The sequence below is a fragment of the Carcharhinus amblyrhynchos genome, chromosome 22 (genome assembly GCF_965287045.1).
Source record: "Carcharhinus amblyrhynchos chromosome 22, sCarAmb.v2.hapA, whole genome shotgun sequence".
NCBI classification, from domain to species: Eukaryota; Metazoa; Chordata; class Chondrichthyes; order Carcharhiniformes; family Carcharhinidae; genus Carcharhinus; species Carcharhinus amblyrhynchos.
Window position 1 is genome coordinate 1498459 of NC_137345.1, and position 21314 is coordinate 1519772.

The following is a 21314-nucleotide window of genomic DNA, read 5'->3' on the forward strand; positions in this document are numbered from 1 at the left end:
TGGATTGTGTGTTAAAATGGCAAGCAACTAGAAGATCAGGGTCCTGACTGCTCACAGATCGCAGGTGATCAGTCACTAGAAGGCTGTCTAGAGGGCTAAAGTACAAGGGGAAAGAAATCATGCTTTAGTTATACAAAGCTCTGGTAAGGCCACACCTAGGGTGGAATTTTTCTGTCGCGTGCCGACCACGGGAATCATAGCAGATGGGACACAGGAAAGGTCCGTTGACTTTGGGTGGGATCTTGGGGTGAGTGTAACCAGGAAGTCCCACCCCTATAGTTACTGTGAAGGATACAGAGGGTGTGCAGCGTAGATTTATCAGGGTGAAGCCACACAAACTAGCATTGGTATTTCAGGTCTATGATCTTTTTATCATCTTTCTCTCTCCACAGGTGCTGTCAGACCAACTGAGTATTTCCAACATTTTCTGTTTTATTCAGAATTCTAAAATCCTCAATTCTGTTCTTATGTTAAACAAACTACAGTTGTATTCCCTGGAATTCAGAAGATGAAGGGTGACTTAATTAAAGGTTGAAACACTATTAAGGAGGACAGATAGGATTTCTTTATTCGTTCATGGGATTCCCCTTCACTGAGTAGCTTGCTAGGCCAGTTCAGGGGGTAGGTATGCGTCGTTGCTGGGGTCTGGAGTCACATATAGATTTCCTTCCCAAAGGGGAAGGGCATTAGTGAACCAGACAGGTGACAATTGATGACAGTTTCATGGTAACCATTACTGGAGCTAGCTTTACATTCCAGATTTTACTAATTACATTATATTTCACTGGCTGTCATGGTGGGATTTGAACCTATGACCTCAGAGTATTAGCCTGGGCCTCTGAATCACTAGACCAATAACACAACCACCATCTCCCCTTAGTAGATGAAGAGACACCATTTTTGCTGGTTGTAGACTCTTAATTCAGTGGGAAGTCTAAAAATTAGACAGATCTTTGAGATGAAAAAAGGAAGAGTGTGAAAGCAAGGAGATTTCAGTGCAATACAAAAGCCAGCATAGACCAATTGGGCCAAATGGCCTGTTTCTGTGCTGCGGTTTCAATGTTAAGTATGCAGGTGCAGCAGACAGTGAAGAAGGAAAATGATAATGTTGGCCTTCATTGCAAGAGGATTCAAGTACAGGAACAGGGATGCCTTGCTGGAGTTTTAAAGGGCCTTGGTGAGGCCATACCTAGAACATTGTGCACAGTTTTAGTCTCCTTGTCTGAAGAAGGATGTACTTGCTATGGAAGGAGTGCAGTGAAGATTCACCAGACTGATTCCTGGGATGGCAGGACTGACGTATTAGGAAAGACTGTGTCATTTAGGATTATATCCACTGAAGTTTAGAAGAATGAGGGGGGAAATCTTATAGAAACCAATAAAATTCTAACCATTCTAGCAATTTGCTATCACAGAAAGAAGCTGAGGCCAAAATATTGTATGGTTCCAAGAAGGAGTTAGATATAGCTTTTGGGACCAAAGGAATAAAGGATACTGGGGGGAAAAACGCAGAAACAAGTTAACTAGTTGGATGATCAGCCTTGATCATAATGAATGGCAGAGCAGGCTTGATGGGCCAAATGGCCTACACCCTGCTACTATTTTCTATGTTCCTAACTCTACAAACTCGAAGGCAGCTGTGCCTTGGAGAAAGAGGTTTAACTGTAAAAAAAGATATCAGGGACGAAGTGACGTACAAGTATGAAAACAGGAGAGGATCGCACTCATTGTTTTGGACGAGCTCTCAGATGCTATCTTATGACACTTAAAGAAAAGCATGAGACAAAGTGTGATTCTTGCCAGTAGGGGGAGTGCACAGTCTATCCATGCCAGGAAACCGGCTGCTGACTGCTAGAGGGCACCATTGCATACGCGCTTGATTTCCCAATGCACTACGTAGAACAGTACATAGTGTATTGGGAGATTTTCACTTCCCTGGACGTCATGTGCCCCCACCCCCCAGCCCCAATTGTGACTTCTTCCAGATGATCATGGCCCCCCCCGCATATTGCGTCCCCCATTTACCCCATCCCAGCCATCGCCACCCCCATTCGCCTGCCCTGACCAATCGCTGCCCCAGCATCCCTGATTGCAGAATACGCAGCTGCCAGCATGCTGCCTGCTCTTCAGGTCCCATCCCTTGGCACTGTCTGGTACCCAGTTGGACCAGAGTGCCAGGCTGCCAGGGTCCTAGACTGGGGCACTGCCACCCCATCCCCCAACTCCCTGGGGGGACATCAATGGCCGCTGGTCCCACCAGAGAGGCCATTATGTCAGGTCCTCGTTGCTGGGGTCCATAAGTGATCCTCACCGGTGAAGACCTATATCGACAAGCCTGTGAAAGGAAATGTGCCCGGACGATTAAAGTCCTAGGCATGAGGCTGATTACGTGAGCAATTCAGGGCCAATATCACCATGAGGTGAGAAACCAGGCACAAACCCAGTTTTTCACCTCTCCCATGATCTTACCAGCTCCCACGCTGATCGACTGACATCAGTGAATCTGATCATTTGCACTCGTGCCAAAAGCAGGAGCATGAGAGCTACTGAATTGTTATAATAGGCTACTGGATGGCTGAGGGGTGGGGAAAGGGTTAATAAAGAGGAAGGATGGGGAAATTAATAAATAAATAATGCTCAATCTTGGGAATGCAAAGAATGTTTATTGAAATGTACAGCAAAAAGCCATGTACTTTAAACAAAAAATGCTACTGTTCCTACAGAATGAATACAACTGCAGCAAAACTAGGAAACTTCAAGTCCAGACAGACAATCACAGTGGAAGATTACATTGTGTTTAAAAGAAAAACAACAAAAGCAAAAAAATTGTGGAAACCTGAACTGGAAGAATAAATTATCCCTGCAGTGCAAAACTGTAATTCTTAATGTGTCGGAATTCACCATTTCAGCTAATAACACTCACATTATAATTTCCTTGTGATAAAACTGCAAGAACGTTAGGAAGAGTTTTAATGCCCTCTTGAAAAGTTCAAGCATTACAACGTTGGGATCTCTCCTTGAAATTCAAAGCAGCTGATTCTAATCAAGGCATTCACAAAATAGAATATATTATTTAAAACAATTCACAATAAGTGCATTCTGTGCACTTTTCAATCTATTACAGTTTAGTAATTGTCTCAAGGACTCATTATTATAAATTCAGTGCAATCAAAAAAAAGAAAATGGTGGGAAAAATATCTGAAATTGCCTGGTGTACAAACAGTCTAATGCTACTCGTGGAATACTGGCTCCAAATAGCCCAGCCAACTAGAAAAAAAAACACACACATATTCACATCAAATAAATTTTAAAAAATCACATCACCAGACACCTTTCATTCACTCCCACTCTACCATCTCCAGTTCACTCATTCAAAGATTTTCTTCCCTCACGCCATTCAATCCAAAAAACTCGATACAAATACAAAATTTATTAAAATGTTATCCCCTTCCAAAACAAAAGGCTAATAAAAGAAAATAGGCAGAACATTGCCAAAAAAATTCATCAGCTCTTTCCAGATCAGATCACCTTTGTGCGAGCACTTTACAGCTGAGTCTTGAAGAGAGCTATGAGATAATGAACAAGTGCCAATTTCTGAATCTAGAAGAGTGTTTTCACACCAATTTTCTCCCCCTCTCCTGGGAATGTCAACAGAACTGGATTCCGTCTCAAAGCTATGATGATCCTATTATTGTTCTCAAATATGACCAAACCCTGAGTGGCAATGGTTATTTTACTAAAAGCAAAAGAGGAGAAACAGTGCAACACAATATTGTACTTCTAAACCATTCACACACGCCTACTTGCTGAGTAATAATCAGGAGAAAGAACCTTTGCTGATAGCCTCCATATAATTCTGTTGTGATCGTTTTCTTTATTTCATTGGATGTGGGCATTTGTTGCCCATTCTTAACTGTCATGAAGCACAGTTAAGAGTCAATCATATTGCTGTAGGTCTGGAGTGACATGTAGATCAGATCAGATAAGAATAGTTGATTTTCTTCAGATCATCAGTGAACCAGATGGGTTTTACAACTGGTGATAGTTTCATGGTCGCCATTGCTGAGAATAACTTTCAATTCCAGATTTTTTTTAAAATTTAAATAATTGAATGTAAATTCCACCAGCTGCCACGGTGGGATTTGAATACGTCATCATAGCATAAACCTGGACCTCTGGATTACTAGTCCAGTGACAATGTCACTATATCACTATTTCATCCCTATAGATGAGCTGGTTCAATGCAGACCAGGAAATCAAACCTGGAATCTCTAATCACTGTATCTTGAAGATTATCAACCTCACTCAACATTCATGGCAAAATGTCCTCACGCATTAGAAAACTGTAAAGCAAAGAACAACTAAAGCAACTTGAATTAACAGCTAAACTCGCAGCTACGCGTTCTGAGAGAGATTGAAAAATATACATGATAGACATCTGTATGAATGTTATGTGGCCTGTAATTTCAAACAAACCAGAAATAGTTTTCCTATCAGATGGTGGAAACTCCATATTTCACATGCCAACAGAATTTATTGATGCAGCAGGGGGTTGGGGTGGGGGGGTACGGCAGGGTGCAGGGGCAGGAGCAGCTCCATTTAAAGCGGCCATGCTTGGAAGCCTTGCACAAGTGGCTATTTGTTTTCACATTAGCGTGGGTGGAGAACTCTGACAGGCAATTTAACCATAATTTCCAGAGAAAATTGCTCCTAAAATAAATCCAACTTCCTGTTCAGCATCCCTATTAAAACATGTTTTCTATCTTTGGCTTATTTTGAGTGCAAATAGGTCGCCTGCATAAAAAGCAGCTTTTACATCAGATTAATCATTGAGAACATGGTTTGGAGAGGTATCACAGAGTTTCCAATCTTACAGTATGTGCAGCCAAAGTAACTTCTCCATTTGTAAGTCACATCTGATGTGGAATCTGGTATTAGCTGTGCAGAGCCCATCCAGTGTAAGTGCAAATCAATGTTCATGTTCAATGATGGGCTTTGGAGGCATCCACCACAAGTGTCTAGAACGCTGCAAAGCATAAAAATGTGCACCAGCTCACCAATCCTTCCTGGTATTCACTTGACAACTTGGAGGGTGCAACAGTTGACATCCTTCTTTGGTGAAAAAAACTCCAAACAAGCTAACTCCAGTTCAAATTGCAGGAAACTCATGTGGCAGTTTCAAAAATGTTTAGAAACTTTAAAACGAGGACTTTTTTAAAAAAAAAGCACAAAGTTCTTGATTTCTTTCATCTGATATACTCTTCTTCAGATAGATTATATACATCCTCTTCATCTTCTGTATCTGGTAAATTCCCCCACAAAAGCAGGTCAACACCTGAAATAAAGTAAATCACACTGTAATACTAGCATACAGCTTCCCCAGGATACTCCTTACACAACAGGAGAAAGAAATCCACAGGATCCATAACTCTACTGCCTACATCCGGGATCAGAGAACCATTGCCTTTTGTGATATATATTAATGACCTAAACATGGATGTACAGGCACAATTTCAAAATTTACCGAGAAGTAAAAATCTTGCAGTATTGTGAACGTTAAGAAGGATAATGATTAATTTAAGATGATATAACAAGCAGGTCCAATTGATTTGATTTATCACATTAGTATACAGTGAAAAGTATTGTTTCTTGCATGATTTACAAAAAAGTATACCGTACTTAGAATACATGGGCGGGAGGGAAGAAAGGAGAGGCGCAGAATGCAGTGTTACAGTCATAGCTAGGGTGTAGAGAAAGCTCAACTTAATGCAAGGTAAGTCCATTCAAAAGTCTGATGCAAGCAGGGAAAAAGTCCTGATTTGATACATGACCTCATCTTTATTTCCAGACAGAAAAAAGTGGGAGAGAGAACATCCAGGGTGTCTGGGGTCCTTGGATGCCGAGAAGTCCAAATATGTGCAGGTTAGGTGGATTGGTCATGGTAAATGTGTGAGGTTACAGGAATAGGGTGGGGGAAGACAGCCTGGGTAAGATACCCTGTTAGAATTGGTGCAGACTCGATGGGCCGAATGGTCTCTTCTGCACTGTACGGATTCTATGGTTCTGTGACGCTAAGTAAGGCAGTATAAAATAAAGGGTTCAATTTTAAAGGGAGTGTAAGAACAGAGAGAGAGCTGGAGGTATATGTGTACAATTCATTGAGGTGGAAAGACACATTGAATTGGAGATTAAAAAGGCATATGAAATGCTAGGTTTTAAAAATAAAGGCAGTGTACAAAAACAAGGAAGCTATGGGGAGGCTTCATTAAATACTTAGTCAGCTGCAACTGGAGTACTGTGTCCAATTCTAGGCACTGCACTTTAGGAAGGATCTGAAAACAAGGGGGTTCAGAAAAAATTTGCAAGAATGTTCCAGGATGAGGAACTTCAGTTATCTAGATAGATTGAGAAGTTCTCCATAGAGAAGGTTGTGAGATTTGTTACAGATGTTCAAGATGAGGGGGCTAGACAGTGTAGATAAAGAGAAATTTCCCAAAGGTGAGAGGGTCAAGAGTCAGATTTAAAATGATGGGCAAAAGAATCAACAAAATGAAAAAGCACTTTTTGTAGAAGTGTGTGGTTAGGATCTGGAATGCACTGTCAGAGTATGGTGGAAACCGATTCAATAGAGACTTTAAAAGAAAATTGGATAACTAACTGAAAAAAAATTATAGGGTTAGAGGGAAAGGGTGAAGGAGTGGAGCAATGACTGCAGAGAGCCAGCATGGACATGATGGGTTGAAGGGCCTCCTTTATTTTGATTCAGTTGCAGGGTGTGGGTTTGGCTGGCTAGGTCAGCATTTTTATTACTAATTTCTAATTGTCCTTGATGTGCTGGTGAGCTGCCTTCATGAAAAGCTGCAGTCCATGTTACACCTCTTAGGAAGGGAGTTCCAGAATTTTGATCCAGCAACAGTGAAGGAACGATGATATATTTCCAAGTCAGGATGGTGAGTGGCTGGGAAGGAATTTCCAGGTGATGGTGTTTCCAGGTATCTGCTGCATTTGTACTTCTAGTGGTAGAGATTGTGGGTTGGATGGTGCTAAATAGCGTTGATGGGTTCTTGCAGCGCATCTTGTAGATGGTACACATTGCTGCTAATGTTCATCAGTGGTGAAGGGAGTTTATGTTGACGATGTTGGATAGGGTGTCAATCAAGCAGGCTACTTTGTCTTGGATGGTGTTGAGCTTCCTGAGTGTTATCTGAGCTGTACATATCCAGGCAAGCAAAGAGCATTCCATCACACTACCCATTTGTGCTCTGGAAATGGTAGTTAGGTTTTGCAGAATCAGGAGGAGAGTCATTCTCCACAATATTCCCAGGCTCTGACTTGCTCTTGTAGCTACAGTATGGCACAGTGGTTAGCACTGCTGCCTCACAGTGCCCAGGATCCAGGTTTGATTCCCAGCTTGGGTCACTGTATGGAGTTTGCATGTTCTCCCTGTGTCTGCGTGGATTTCCTCCCACATTCTGAAAGACATGCTGGTGAGGTGCATTGACCAGAATAGGTGCCAGAGTGTGGCGACTTAGGGAATTTCACAGTAACTTTATTGCAGTGTTAATGCGAGCCTTACTTGTGACTAATAAATAAAAAAAACATTAAAGTATTCATATGGCCAGTCTAGTTCAGTGTCAGGTCAATGGTAACTTCCACAATGTTTATAATGGGAGATTCAGCAAAGGTAAAGCCAATGAATGTCAAGGGGAGATGGTTAGATTCTCTTTTGTTGAGAAGCTCACTTGTGTGGGTCAGATGTCACTTGCCACATAGCAGCTCAAGCCTATTGTCCAGATCTTGCTTCAACGGGCTGGGCTGCTTCATTATTGGAAGAGTCATGAATAGTGCAATCAGCCAACATCCCCACTTCTGACCTAATAATGGAAGGAAGGTCATTACTGAAGCAGCTGAAGATGGTTTGGCCTAGAACTCTGAGGAGTTCTGAGCCTGAGATTTTTAACCTCCAACCACCACAACCATCTTCTTTTGTGCCAGGTACAACTCCAATTAGTGGACAGTTTACCTCCAGGTTCCCATTGACATTGACTGCAGTTTTACTAGAGTTCCTTGATGCCACGCTCGGTCAAATGCTGCCTTGATGTCCAGGGCATTCACTGCCATCTCAAATTTGGTTCTGTGACAATTCTATGATTCTATAACTATCCTAGAGTCTTCCAATTATGCTTACCATTGAGTCACCATCTCCCAAGGCACTGGTTTAAAATCCTAATCTAGAGATCCTTCCTGGGCCTCGCTCCATCTTACCCATATTATGCCCAGCCCCAAAACTTCTGTCACACTCCCTATTCCTGAACTACTGGGAACAAGATCTTCAGCATTGTACCCGGGGCCCATGGAACTCGCTCCCTCCATCTAGTTATGCCCATTAATTCAAAATCTTCCTCAGGGAAAACAAGTACTGTTTTTTAAATGTTTCATTTCAATTACTACATCATTCATTTTTGAGGAAAGGATTTGGGATCAACATGAATGGATTGCACTACTATGGAGCAAAGATGTTGAAAAATTGTATTTTTCTTTAACTTTGCTACAGTGAAATGGAGGTCACCTCTGTTGTATGTTGTAGATCATTAAATCTATCTGGAATTCAGATTGCAAGAGAAACACTAATCTTTTAAAAGACACACCCCTTTAACATGTAAAAAATCAAGTTTTATTTTAAATGACTCCCCCCCACCTCAGACTGAAGACATTGATTCATTCTGAGCTAATGTTTCACCAGTAATGTCAGCTATTAAAATTTAGCCCAATTCTGTCCCCAGTAAATCTCTTCACATGCCGTTTCCAGCAGGGGTCACCTCAGTAGTAATTCATAACAACCCAGATCTGCTCAGCCAAATATTCCAGCTCTCATACATGTTGAATGGGAGACTTTGGAATACATTGATCACTTTCCATAACTTGGCAGCCACTTCTTTCAAAAGATCACCATTGACAAGCGATCCAATACTAGATCAGTTGTGCCAGTTCAGCCTTCTGAAAACCACAGCAGCAAGTGTTTGGCAATAAAGACATCTGTAAATTGGCAACAATCCTCATGTACAGAGCAGTTGTCATCACAACTACTGTACTACAATGAGACCTGGACTGTGTAATAGCGGCACAGAGCAATTCCATCAGCAAAGCCTCTGCCACTTCCTCTGGATTTGAGAGGCAGATCACTGAACAGACACTCCTTGACAAGTCCATGAGCATTCTGGCAAAACTCCCGCAAAATCAATTTCAATAGACTGGACATTGTGTTCAGATGGCAAAAAATCCATCTCCTTCCCAGCAGTTCCAGCCAAGGATGAGGAAACCGCTCTGAAGATCTCCTTGAAGCACAGGGACATTGACATTAATGACTGGGAGGAACTTGCTACAATCTTTCAGAATGATGACTACTTGTCCATCAAGCTGAATCATACAGTGTCCCAGCATCTTAATGATGAGGCAGAGCAGAGACAAAAGAGAAAAGGAAGAAAATCCTGAACTCCTGGTCATTGGTCAATCAGCTCATTGGATATTCCACTCCATGTGCCCAAAGATCAGCGGGGTGGAGAATCAGCCTGTTCAGTCACATGGCTACCTACTGCAGAAACTCAACACCCTGAGTAAAAGTCATCCTCAAATGGAGCGATAGCAGATGACAACTCAGTAGTAATCAGGAATGGGAAGCAAGGTGATTCATTTCCTGATTAGCTGAAGCATCCTGAGCTAATTATAGTGCCTTAGTGTTCTCATATATCAAAGCAGCCAACAGATTGAACACAGTTCTCCCTGATCTGTGAGGCTCAGCGCCGTACCATACCACACACTAAGTCACCAGAAAATTTGTAAATTTACCCCATAACATTTTTAAAACTGGTAAAAATATCAAATAGTCCTGAATTAGTAATGTGCAGTGGGGTGAATCCAGGGGTTAAATGATAATATATAATCCTTAGAGCAATTGCATATTTTAAACATCAGATTTCAGAAAGTTTTTTAGTTCTCTGTCACATACGTAGGTCTCTCATGGTCAAATGCTCTGTTCTCTGGTGTGCACAATGGTGGTCAGTAAGCAGTAGATCAGATGGATAACACAGAATCATAGAGTAGTCTCCCAACCAATTCCAGGTTCCTTTCAAAGCCAGGAAGGAGACTCACTCTTTACATGCAGTCAGGAATTCATTACCTCAGCAATATAGTGGCACAATAATTAAAAACGTCTCAGGTGTGATAAATCACATTTTGTAAATAGTTACAGAATTTTGTAAGGGCTCAGTAATCTGATGTTGTCACATTTGAAGCAATACCTTTAACACAGGTGGCTCTTCAAGATTACCAGGTGTTACTCCACGTGATGAAGTGCACCCTGCAAACATTTACAGTCTGCAATGCTTTAGCATTTGAGTTCAAGGACAACATTTACAAAATAATCTTTCACACACCAGTAATAACTGGGCTATCAGCTCCCTACACCTATATAACACTAGCTGTCTGGACAATGGAAGCACTATACTGTGGTTTTCCACAATCAGCTTGATAATACGCTTACCAGAGGAATCCAGTCTGTTGACAGCATAGATCACCTGGCTGTGAAACATCCAGAAATGGCCATTGTTACAGGACAGCAAACATGGTTTGCATGGGACGACCACATGGTAGCCAACAGCATTACCACTGAAAATGAGAAAAAAGTGATGATTGTTTACGATCTACTTCCTCCGCTGTTGAAATAAAATGCTTCCAAACCACATCTTGCCCATTTCTCACACATAAAACTCAGTCATGAACTTCTTGTGTGACAGAAAATTGAAAACCAATCTATAATATAATTAAAGTAGGACATTTGACAAGCATCCTGAAATATACACACAATACTAAGGAAAACTGAAAACCGAGCTCCACAGGTACTGAGGGACCAGTTCAATTGCATATGGCTCGGCCTGGTATAATTTAAGCCACACAGACCAGAGGGTTTCAATTCCATATCAAGTTGCTCTGTGAGCTTATTCTGAGAACAGGACTAGACAGAGTTGTGCTGCTTTCTATGGCTGAATAGCTTGGTAACACTCACATGAGAGAAATGGGTGGAGTGCTACAGTAGCTAATACCTCTGGAAACAAACCTGCAACTCACTCCAGCACAGAATCAGCATCCTCAAGACAAGAGAAGATGAAAGTGGGCAGCAGCATTTGCTCCCTAAAGCTTAGAACTGAAGCTCCCACACCTACATTTAATAATTTGCATCTACAGAATATTCAGCATACCAAGATAGGTTATACCAGGAAAAGGATGAATCAAGTAAAGGTCAAATCACAGAAATAGACTGAAAGTGGAAAAGGAAGTGGAGATACAAGACAACAGGACCAGGTAGGTGAAGACTCTGCCACCAATGTTTGGGATAGATGGAGAGATTAGGAGAGGGGGTGGGTAGAACTAAAGAGAAGTAAGAAAGTCAGAAAGCACAACATTTTTGAATCATTGAACTGAAGGAGCTAGAATTGGAGAAAGGATGTAGTAAGGCCATTGAGGAAAATTTCAAACTCAATGCATTGCTGATTGGATCTACGTATGTCAACATGGGATCTTGTTTTGCACAAAATAGGCACCACATTTGCCTACACATCACTACACTTCAGAGTAACTGACTATCTCAGGCATTAAAGACCACTGGCACGGTGACACAGTGGTTAGCACTGCTGCCAGATATTGCCTTGGGTTACTGTCTGTGTGGAATTTGCACTGTGTGTGGAATTTGCGTATTCTCCCCGTGTCTGCATGGGTTTCCTCCCACACTCCAAAGATATGCAGGTTAGGTGGATTAGCCATGCTAAATCACCCTTTGCGTCCAAAAATGTGTAGGTTAGATAGATTAGATGGAGTGAATGCTGAAGGTGGTGAATGGGGTGCCAATAAAGCAGGCTGCTTTGTCCTGGATGATGTCAAGCTTCTCGAGTGTTCTTGGAGCTGTGCTCATCCAGTCAAGTGGTGAGCACACCATTACACTCCTGATTTGTGCCTTGTAGATTATGGAAAGGCTTTGTTGAGTCAGATTGTGAGTTATTCACCCAGGATTCCGAGCCTTTGACCTGCTCTTGTAGCCATAATATTTATATAGCTATGCCAGTACAGTTCCCAATCAATGGTTAACCCCAGAATGTTGATAGTGGAGGGTTCAGAGACAGTAGTACAATTGAATGTTAAGGGGAGATGGTTAGATTCTCTCTTGTTGGTGATGGTTATTGCCTGGTTCTTGTGTGGTTTGAATTTTATTTGCCACTTATCAGCCCAAGCCAGCATATTGTCCAGGTCTTGCAGCATATGGGCATGAACTCCTTCAGAACCTGAAGAGTTGTGATTGCGCAATGTTCAGCAGCAATCAATAGCAAACAACCCCATTTCTGACCTTCTGATGGAATGAAGGTCATTGACAAAGCAGCTAAAGACAGTTGGATCTAGGACACAATCCTGAGGAACTCTTGCAATGATGTCCTGGAACTGAAATGATTGATTTCCAACAACCACAACCATCTTCTTTTGTGCTAGGTATGACTCCAACCAGGGTAGTTTTCACCAATTCCTATTCACTCCAGGTTTGCTCGGGCTCCGTGATGCCACACCCAGGCAAAGGACATCAAGGAGTCCAAGCAAAACTGGAGTCAAAACTGGGGTGGTGCGGTAGCACAGTAGTTAGCACTGCTGCCTCACAGCTCCAGGAACCTGGGTTCAATCCCCGACTTGGGTCACTATTTGTGCGGAGATTGCACGTTCTCCCTGTGTCAGAGTGGGTTTCCTCTGGGTACTCCAGTTTCCTTCCACAGTCCAAAGATATGTGGATTAGGTGCATTACCCATGCTAAATTGCCCCTTAGTGTCGCAGGATATGTAGGTTAGAGGGATTAGCAGGATAAATATGTGGGGTTACGGGAATAAGGCCTGGGTGGGATTGTGATGGTGTAGACTCATTGGGCTGAATGGCCTCCTTCTGCACTGCAGGGCTTCAATGGTTCTATGAATAAAGCACCATTTATAGTAAACATGTGAAAAAGGTGTGACTTAGAAGCTTTAAAAAAAATGAGAGATTATTTATGGAAGCTTTAGTAGCAATTTTATCAAATGAGAGGCCAGCATTTGGAAACAGATACATAAGAACATAAGAAATAGGAGCAGGAGTAGGCCATCTAGCCCTTCGAGCCTGCCCCGCCATTCAATAAGATCATGGCTGATCTGTCGTGGCTCAGTTCCACTTTCCCGCCCTCTCCCCATAACCCTTAATCCCCTCTCTTATCAAGAACCCATCAACCCGCTTCTTAAAAATATTTAGCGAGGCAGCCTCCACCACTTCAACGGGCAGAGAATTCCAGAGATTCACCACCCTTTGAGTGAAGAACTTCCTCCTCAACTCCGTTCTAAACCGCCTCCCCTTTATCTTGAGGCTGTGCCCCCTAGTCCTACTGTCTTTTTTGAGCGGGAAGAGTCTCTCCACCTCTATCCTATCCATCCCATTCATCATCTTATACGTGGAATTTTATGGCCCCTCTTGCCAGTGCCAGGCAGGCAGGTTCCAGCAGAGGAGGGGCAAGGGGTTGAAGACAGAAGGCTCTGTAGCTATGGGACTGGCCATTGATGCCATGGGCCACTCCATATCTAAAGAATAACCCCCTCCAGAGCCCGCTGGGTTCACCAGACATCCTCCCACACAGTGGAGGGTCCCCCGGCAGATAATGAAGTATCAATGGAGCAGAGGAGGGGCCTCCAATCTGGCCACTTAAGTGGCTACAATTGCCTCTGGGCAGGCAGCGTATCTGCCACTTTTGTTGGCGCTGACAAAACTAACTGGCAGCAGGAATGCTACCTGCTGCCTTGCTGCACCATTTTGGTAGCCTTCCTACCTCACATCCCTATAGAAGAGTTACTGTAACTGTGATCATTCATTCACGAGATATTGCAGAATCTAGACATTCATTCTTCAGTGGTCATTCATTTATGAATTCCAGTTACAGCTGAGAACAAACTTACCATTTTAAACATGCAATGTCTTTTATTTTACACTTGCAGCTTTCTGTGGAATAGCAATTTCCAACAAAGTCCACGGCCCTGTAATTGAGAACAAGTTAACATGAAGTAAGAGCTGGCTGCAATCTTCATCACTTAGAAAGATGTTTCTAACCAGAATACTTGACCCAACAACATGTCTATAGTCTGTCACACCAGTATTCATACCAATATAGGAGCCAAAGCAACACACCCATTATCAGCTATATTTTTTTCTCTGTAGCTAATCTCAGCTTATAGAGACGTATAAGATAATGAAGGGGATACATAGGGTAGCGGTAGAGAGATTCCAATATAGGTCAGCAATTTTAGCTGGGGTAAGGGCGATTATGAGGCTATCAGGAGTGAATTAGGAAGCATGGATTGGATTAGGGGATTACAGGGACTGGGAACGTCTGAAATGTGGAGTTTTTTCAAGGAGCAGCTACTGCGAGTCCTTGATAGGTATGTCCCTGTCAGGCATGGTGGATTTGGTAGATCTAGGGAACCGTGGTGCACTAAAAGAGTTGAGTCGATGGTTAAAAAGAAAAAGGAGGCTTATGTTCGGATGAGATTGGAGGGCTCAGATAGTGCACTAGAAAGCTTTAGATTGGCTAGGAGGGAGTTGAAGAGTGAGTTGAGAAGGGCTAAAAGAGGACATGAGAAGACTTTGGCTGATAGGATTAAGGAGAATCCTAAGGCGTTCTATAGGTATGTCAAGAACCGAAGGTTGGTCAGGGCAAGATTAGGGCCAGTTACAGACAGCAGGGGGAAGTTGTGTGTGGAACCGGAGGAGATTGGAGAAGTATTGAACCAATATTTCTCTTCGGTGTTCACGCAGGGGGACATGAATATAGCTGAGGAGGACATTGGGTTGCAGGGGTGTAAAATAGACAGTATTACGGTTGATAAAGAGGATGTGCTGGAAATTCTTGAGGGGCTGAAAATAGATAAGTCCCCTGGTCCGGATGGGATCTACCCTAGGATTCTCTGGGAGGCTAGAGAGGTGATTGCAGAGCCTCTGGCTCAGATCTTCAGGTCGTCATTGGTCTCTGGTGTAGTCCCGGAGGATTGGAGGATAGCGAATGTTGTCCCATTGTTTAAGAAGGGGAACAGAGACTTTGCCGGGAATTATAGACCGGTGAGTCTTACTTCTGTTGTGGGCAAGGTTTTAGAAAAAATTATTAGGGATAGGATTTATAGTTATTTGGAGTGTAATGAATTGATTAGAAATAGTCAGCATGGTTTTGTAGCGGGTAGGTCGTGCCTTACTAACCTTATTGAGTTTTTTGAGAAGGTGACCAAAGAGGTGGATGGGGGTAAGGCAGTTGACGTGGTATACATGGATTTTAGTAAGGCGTTCGATAAGGTTCACCATGGTAGGCTTCTGCAGAAAATGCAGATGTATGGGATTGTGGGTAATCTAGGAAGTTGGATCAGGAATTGGCTATCAGATAGGAGACAGAGGGTGGTGGTGGATGGTAAATATTCATCATGGAGTGCAGTTACGAGTGGTGTGCCTCAGGGATCTGTTTTGGGGCCACTGTTGTTTGTAATTTTTATTAATGATCTGGATGAGGGTATAGTTGGGTGGATTAGTAAATTTGCTGATGACACCAAAGTTGGAGGTGTGGTAGATTGTGAGGAAGGGTGTCATAGTCTGCAGGGAGACTTAGATAGGTTGCAGAGCTGGGCCGAGAGGTGGCGGATGGAATTTAATGCGGAGAAGTGTGAGGTAATTCACTTTGGTAGGAGCAACAGATGTGTCGAGTATAGGGCTAACGGGAGGACTTTGAATAGTGTGGATGAACAGAGGGATCTAGGTGTGTGTGTACATAGATCCCTGAAAGTTGGGAATCAAGTAGATAAGGTTGTCAAGAAGGCGTACGGTGTCTTGGCATTTATTGGTAGGGGGATTGAATTTAGGAGTCGCAGTGTAATGTTGCAACTGTACACTACTCTAGTGCGGCCGCACTTGGAGTACTGTGTGCAGTTCTGGTCCCCGCATTACAAGAAGGATGTGGAGGCGTTGGAGAGGGTGCAGAGGAGGTTTACTAGGATGTTGCCTGGTATGGTGGGGAGGTCCTATGAGGAGAGACTGAGGGATCTAGGGTTGTTTTCGTTGGAAAGAAGGCGGCTAAGAGGGGATCTTATTGAAACATATAAGATGATTAGAGGTTTAGATAGGGTGGATAGTGATAGCCTTTTTCCTCGGATGGAGAAAGCTAGCACGAGGGGGCATGGCTTTAAATTAAGGGGGGGTAGCTACAGGACGGATGTCAGGGGTAGGTTCTTTACCCAGCGGGTGGTGAGGGATTGGAATGCCCTGCCTGCTGCAGTTGTAAATGCGTCTAGTTTGGGGGCGTTTAAGAGATCTCTGGATAGGTTTATGGACGAAAAGGGATTGGTATAGGCTAGTGGGTCATTGTTTTTGTAACTGGTCGGCGCAACATCGTGGGCCGAAGGGCCTGTTCTGCGCTGTAATGTTCTATGTTCTATGTTCTATTCTTCCCACTTAGAAAGGATAGCAGGACTAGAGGGCACAGCCTCAAGATAAAAGGGGGGCAGTTTAGAACGGAGTTGAGGAGGAACTTCTTCACTCAAAGGGTGGTGAATCTCTGGAATTCTCTGCCACTTGAAGTGGTGGAGGCTGCCTCGCTAAATATATTGAAGACGTGGGTAGATAGGTAAGGGGATTAAGGGTTATGGGGAGAAGGCGGGAAAGTGGAACTGAGCCACTTCAGATCAGCCATGATCTTATTGAATGGCGGGGCAGGCTCGAAGGGCTAGATAGCCTACTCCTGCTCCTATTTCTTATGTTCTTATGTTCAGCCCAGTACATGTGCCCATCTTGACTTAGTCTGCAGAGTTTCTTTTGCTGATTGCCATCCAGCAACCTGCGCTATGGGTTTTACTAGTGTAAACACAGTAAGAAGTCTCACAATACCAGGTTAAAATCCAACAGGTTTACTTAGTAGCACAAGCCACTAACTTTCGGAGTGTCACTCCTTCATCAGGTGAGTGGGATTTCAGTTCACAAACAGGGCACAGAAAGACACAAACTCAATTTACAAAGTAACGTTTGGAATGCAAGTCTTTACAGGTAATCAAGTCTTAAAGGTACAGACAATGTGAATGGAGAGAGGGTTAAGCACAGGTTAAAGAGATGTGTATTGTCTCCAGCCAGGACAGTTACTGAGATTTTGCAAGCCCAAGCACGTCATTGGGGTTACACATAGTGTGACATGAACATAAGATCCCAGTTAAGGCCATCCTCACATGTGCGGAACTTGGCTATCAGTCTCTGCTCAGCGATTCTGCACTGTCACGTGCCATGAAGACCGCCTTGGAGAACGTTTACCCGAAGATCAGAGGCTGAATGCCTGTGACCGCTGAAGTGTTCCCCAACAGGAAAAGAACATTCTTGCCTGGTGACTGTCGAGTGATGTTCATTCATCCGTTGTCATAGCACTGCATGGTCTCCCCAATGTACCATGCTCCGGGACGTCCTTTCCTGCAGCATATCAGGTAGACAATGTTGGCCGAGTTGCAAATGTACGTACCGTGTACCTGGTGGATGGTGTTCTCACATGAGATTTTACTGGTGTGACATTGGATCTGAGTAGAAGTGGCTTCAGCTACAGTAGCCTCATCAAATCAACCACACAAAGGGTAAGTAATTTGGAGAGGTGCCAGGGGACTGCAGTTGCCAACTGAAGTATACAGGGAGGAGAAAAAAATTGCAAATGATTTGCATTTTGGCAATAGTACATGGGATTTCTTGGTGAAAAGACACTCAGTGCCTTGTTGATAGGCACAAACTCAATTTACAAAATAATGGTTGGAATGCAAATCTTTACAGGTAATCAAGTCTTAAAATATAGACAATGTGAATGGAGAGAGCATTAAGCACAGGTTAAAGAGATGTGTATCATCTCCAGACAGGACAGCTAGCAAGATTTTGCAAGCCCAGGCAAGTCATGGGGATATATAACCAAACCAGTTCTGAATCCACCAAGCCATTCCACCCTGAATCCTAAGTGATTTTAGTTTCTCCAGTTTGCCATGTGGGACTTTGTTAAATGCCTTACTAAAATCCAGATAAACAACATCCACAGCCCTTCCCTCATAATTTTTTTTTTGTCTTCTTCAAAAAAACTCAACTAAGTTGGTGAGACATGACCATTCCATACAAAACTATGCTGCTGTCACTAATTAGGCCATTTTTCTCCAAATATGTATATATCCTGTCCTCAGTGTCTTCTTCAAAAGCTTCCCCACTACTGGTGTCACTATCTTATAATTTGTGGGATTATTCCTGCTTCCTTTCTCAAACAAGGAAACAAACTGGCTATTCTCCAGTCTTCTAGAACCTCGCCTGTGGTCAAAGAGGATATGAAGGTATCTGTGAAGGCCCCAGCTGTTTCTACCATTGCCTCCAGCAGTAACCCAGGATAGATCCCATCTGGCCCCGGGGACTTGTCTACCTTAATACAATTTATGACACTCAATACTTTCTCCTGTGATATATTGACATTCTCTAGAGCATTCACACACCTATCCCTGATGCCAACATCTGTCATGTCCTTCTACTTGGTGAATACCAATACAAAGTACTCATTAAGACTCAGCATCAAAATAATTCAGCATCTCTGCTGGAATGAATATTCATCCCGAAGCCATCAAATGCGCCATCTCTAAGTTTCTAAACCAGTTCTGATCAAGTTAGTGACAAAAAATGCAAGTTTAAATAATTGCATTTATAGAGCAGCTTTCATGGACTCAGAACATCCCAAAGCTCTTTACAGCTAATGATATACTGATGAAGTGTGGTCACTGTCATAATGTGAGCAATGTGGCAGCCAATTTGCACTCAACAAGATCCCACAGACAGCGATATGATAATTGGTTGAGGAATAATTACTGGCCAGCACACTTAGGAGCTCCCCCTGCTCTTCAAATAGTGAGATGAGATATTTTACAATCATCTCAGAAGGCAAATCGGGCCTTGGTTTAAGATTGCATCCACTCAGTACTGGAATGCCAACCTAGATTATTGTTATCCCTGAAGTGAAACTTGAACCCACGACCGACTCAAAAGGTGAAAGTGACTAAGTCACAGCTAGAACAAATTGTGCAACTGTAAACATGTCATTGCATAAGATTTTCAGCAGAGAAAAGAACCATTTAATCCAACTTCTCTGAGCTGGTGTTTCTGCTCTGCAGGTGCCTCCTCCCACCCCCTCTTCATCTCACCCGAACAGCACAGCCTTCTATTCCTGTCTCCCTACTGTGCTTATCTAGCGTCCCTTTAAATGCATTGATATAGTTCATCTCAATCATTCCCAGTGAGATCCACACTCTTACCACTCTCTGCTTAAAGAAGTTGAGAATCATTAAAACATAAGAACTACAAATGGTACACATACAATAGCAGATAGAGTGAGACCAATCATAGTCTGATCCTTACCTTGTTGGGGGGATATCAGTGGAATAAAGTTCCACATTTGTGTCAGCAAGCAGGACTGCCTTCATGCCTCGGGCACACAGTATGTTATCACAGAACTTGCAGCATAGCAACACAACCAGTTTATTCTTAAATGTCAGCGTCGACATCTCCAACTTCTGTTTCTGAACTTAATAACTTACTTTAAAAGGTGTACTTTTAAATCTGCCTCTCTGATTTGCCACAGTGACTCCAAATGATTAAACCTGATTACTATGTTCTTTATGATTCATACACACGCTGCATCTGTCCCCAATAAACAAGCTGAATTTCAGAACACACCCCACTAATGGTTTCAATCTAACACTCAACTTTCACACAATCTCACTTCTTCAAAGCCAAACTTTCACTCAGAATTAAAATTTAAAATGTCAGACAGTTAGCTTTGCCTTGCTAGCTGTTTCACTGGGATAGCCTGGCCTGCTCTCACTATCTGTATGTACCCATCAGGACTGTAATCACAGCACTCTCACTATACATTGGGCTCACACTCCTGACTGTCCTTGTATCTCTGACCATTAATGCATGTTTGGCTAGTCTCCCTGCCTTTCAATAATCACGTGTGCCTGCCTGGATCTCTCTCGCAATAGCTGTCTGTTGCTACACTGTACCTCCAACCCCCTTTCTGTGTACACAGCCTGATTGCCCAACACTGGGGATCTGTCCAGAACTGACCAGTTTTGCTGGACTTATTTCCCTCAGTTCTGTCTCCCTGCGTTCTGCCCTTCAGCCTTTGCTGGCCCCTTTCTCTATGCAGATACCAGTATAACATCCATCTCCGTCAGTATACACTGGCTGACATCTCAATATCTCAGTGTACACTGACTGATATACTCTGACCAAACCCTCTACAGACACTGACCCCTCAGTATATACTAATATACACTGACTGACCCCTCAGTACACACTGACTGCTTAACATTGACAGGAATATACTGATTGTCCCCTCAGAGTACACTAACTGATGTATACTGACTGACCCGTTGGTATACACTGACCGGAATACACTGACTGACTGATATACGCCAACTAATCCTCAGTACACTAACTGATTAAGTCTAACTGACCCTCAGTATACACCGCCTGCCCCTCAGTGCACACTCTCTGGTACACCCTGCCTGCCCCTCAGTGCACACTCTCTGGTACACCCTGCCTGCCCCTCAGTGCACACTCTCTGGTACACACTGCCTGCCCCTCAGTGTACACTCTCTGGTACACACTGCCTGCCCCTCAGTGCACACTCTCTGGTACACCCTGCCTGTCCCTCAGTGCACACTCTCTGGTACACACTGCCTGCCCCTCAGTGCACACTCTCTGGTACACCCTGCCTGCCCCTCAGTGCACACTCTCTGGTACACCCTGCCTGCCCCTCAGTGCACACTCTCTGGTACACCCTGCCTGCCCCTCAGTGCACACTCTCTGGTACACCCTGCCTGCCCCTCAGTGCACACTCTCTGGTACACACTGCCTGCAGCAATCTTAGGCTCTCTCTTAGCCCCGCCCCTTTGACCGTTAGCCCTGGAACGTTCGCGGCGTTCAAATCCGGGAGCCCGCTTCCTATTGGCTCTATCACGGCAGCGGCCCTGATTGGTTGTTGCTGTACCATATAAATACAGCCGTCATCGGCAGATCCGCTCAGACCTGTGGTAACGGCGGGTGGAGGTGGTGAAATGGCGTCTGTTAATTAGGAGCGGGGCGCGCTAACGGTGCGGGTCCGAGGCGGAATTTGGCCTTCATACTAACGCAAGTCTCAAATTGTAGCTTAAAATAAATACAACTATCAACAA

At 43.5% G+C, this 21314-nt stretch overlaps 1 protein-coding gene across 2 annotated transcripts; it reads right to left on the minus strand.

Moving 5' to 3' along the window:
• Positions 1-4627: 4627 nt before the first annotated feature.
• Positions 4628-20189, minus strand: LOC145356845 (protein FAM72A). Of its 2 annotated transcripts, XM_080209776.1 has the most exons (4): positions 19492-20189; positions 14007-14084; positions 10541-10665; positions 4628-5335 (listed from the first exon to the last, which is right to left on the minus strand). In XM_080209776.1, the coding sequence occupies exons 1-4, from the start codon at positions 19635-19637 to the stop codon at positions 5247-5249; spliced, it is 438 nt and encodes a 145-aa protein (XP_080065902.1). In that variant the 5' UTR covers positions 19638-20189; the 3' UTR covers positions 4628-5246. The 2 variants fall into 2 exon arrangements, with proteins under 2 accessions (XP_080065902.1, XP_080065903.1); XM_080209777.1 differs by lacking the exon at positions 14007-14084.
• Between the last annotated feature and the right edge of the window lie 1125 nt (positions 20190-21314).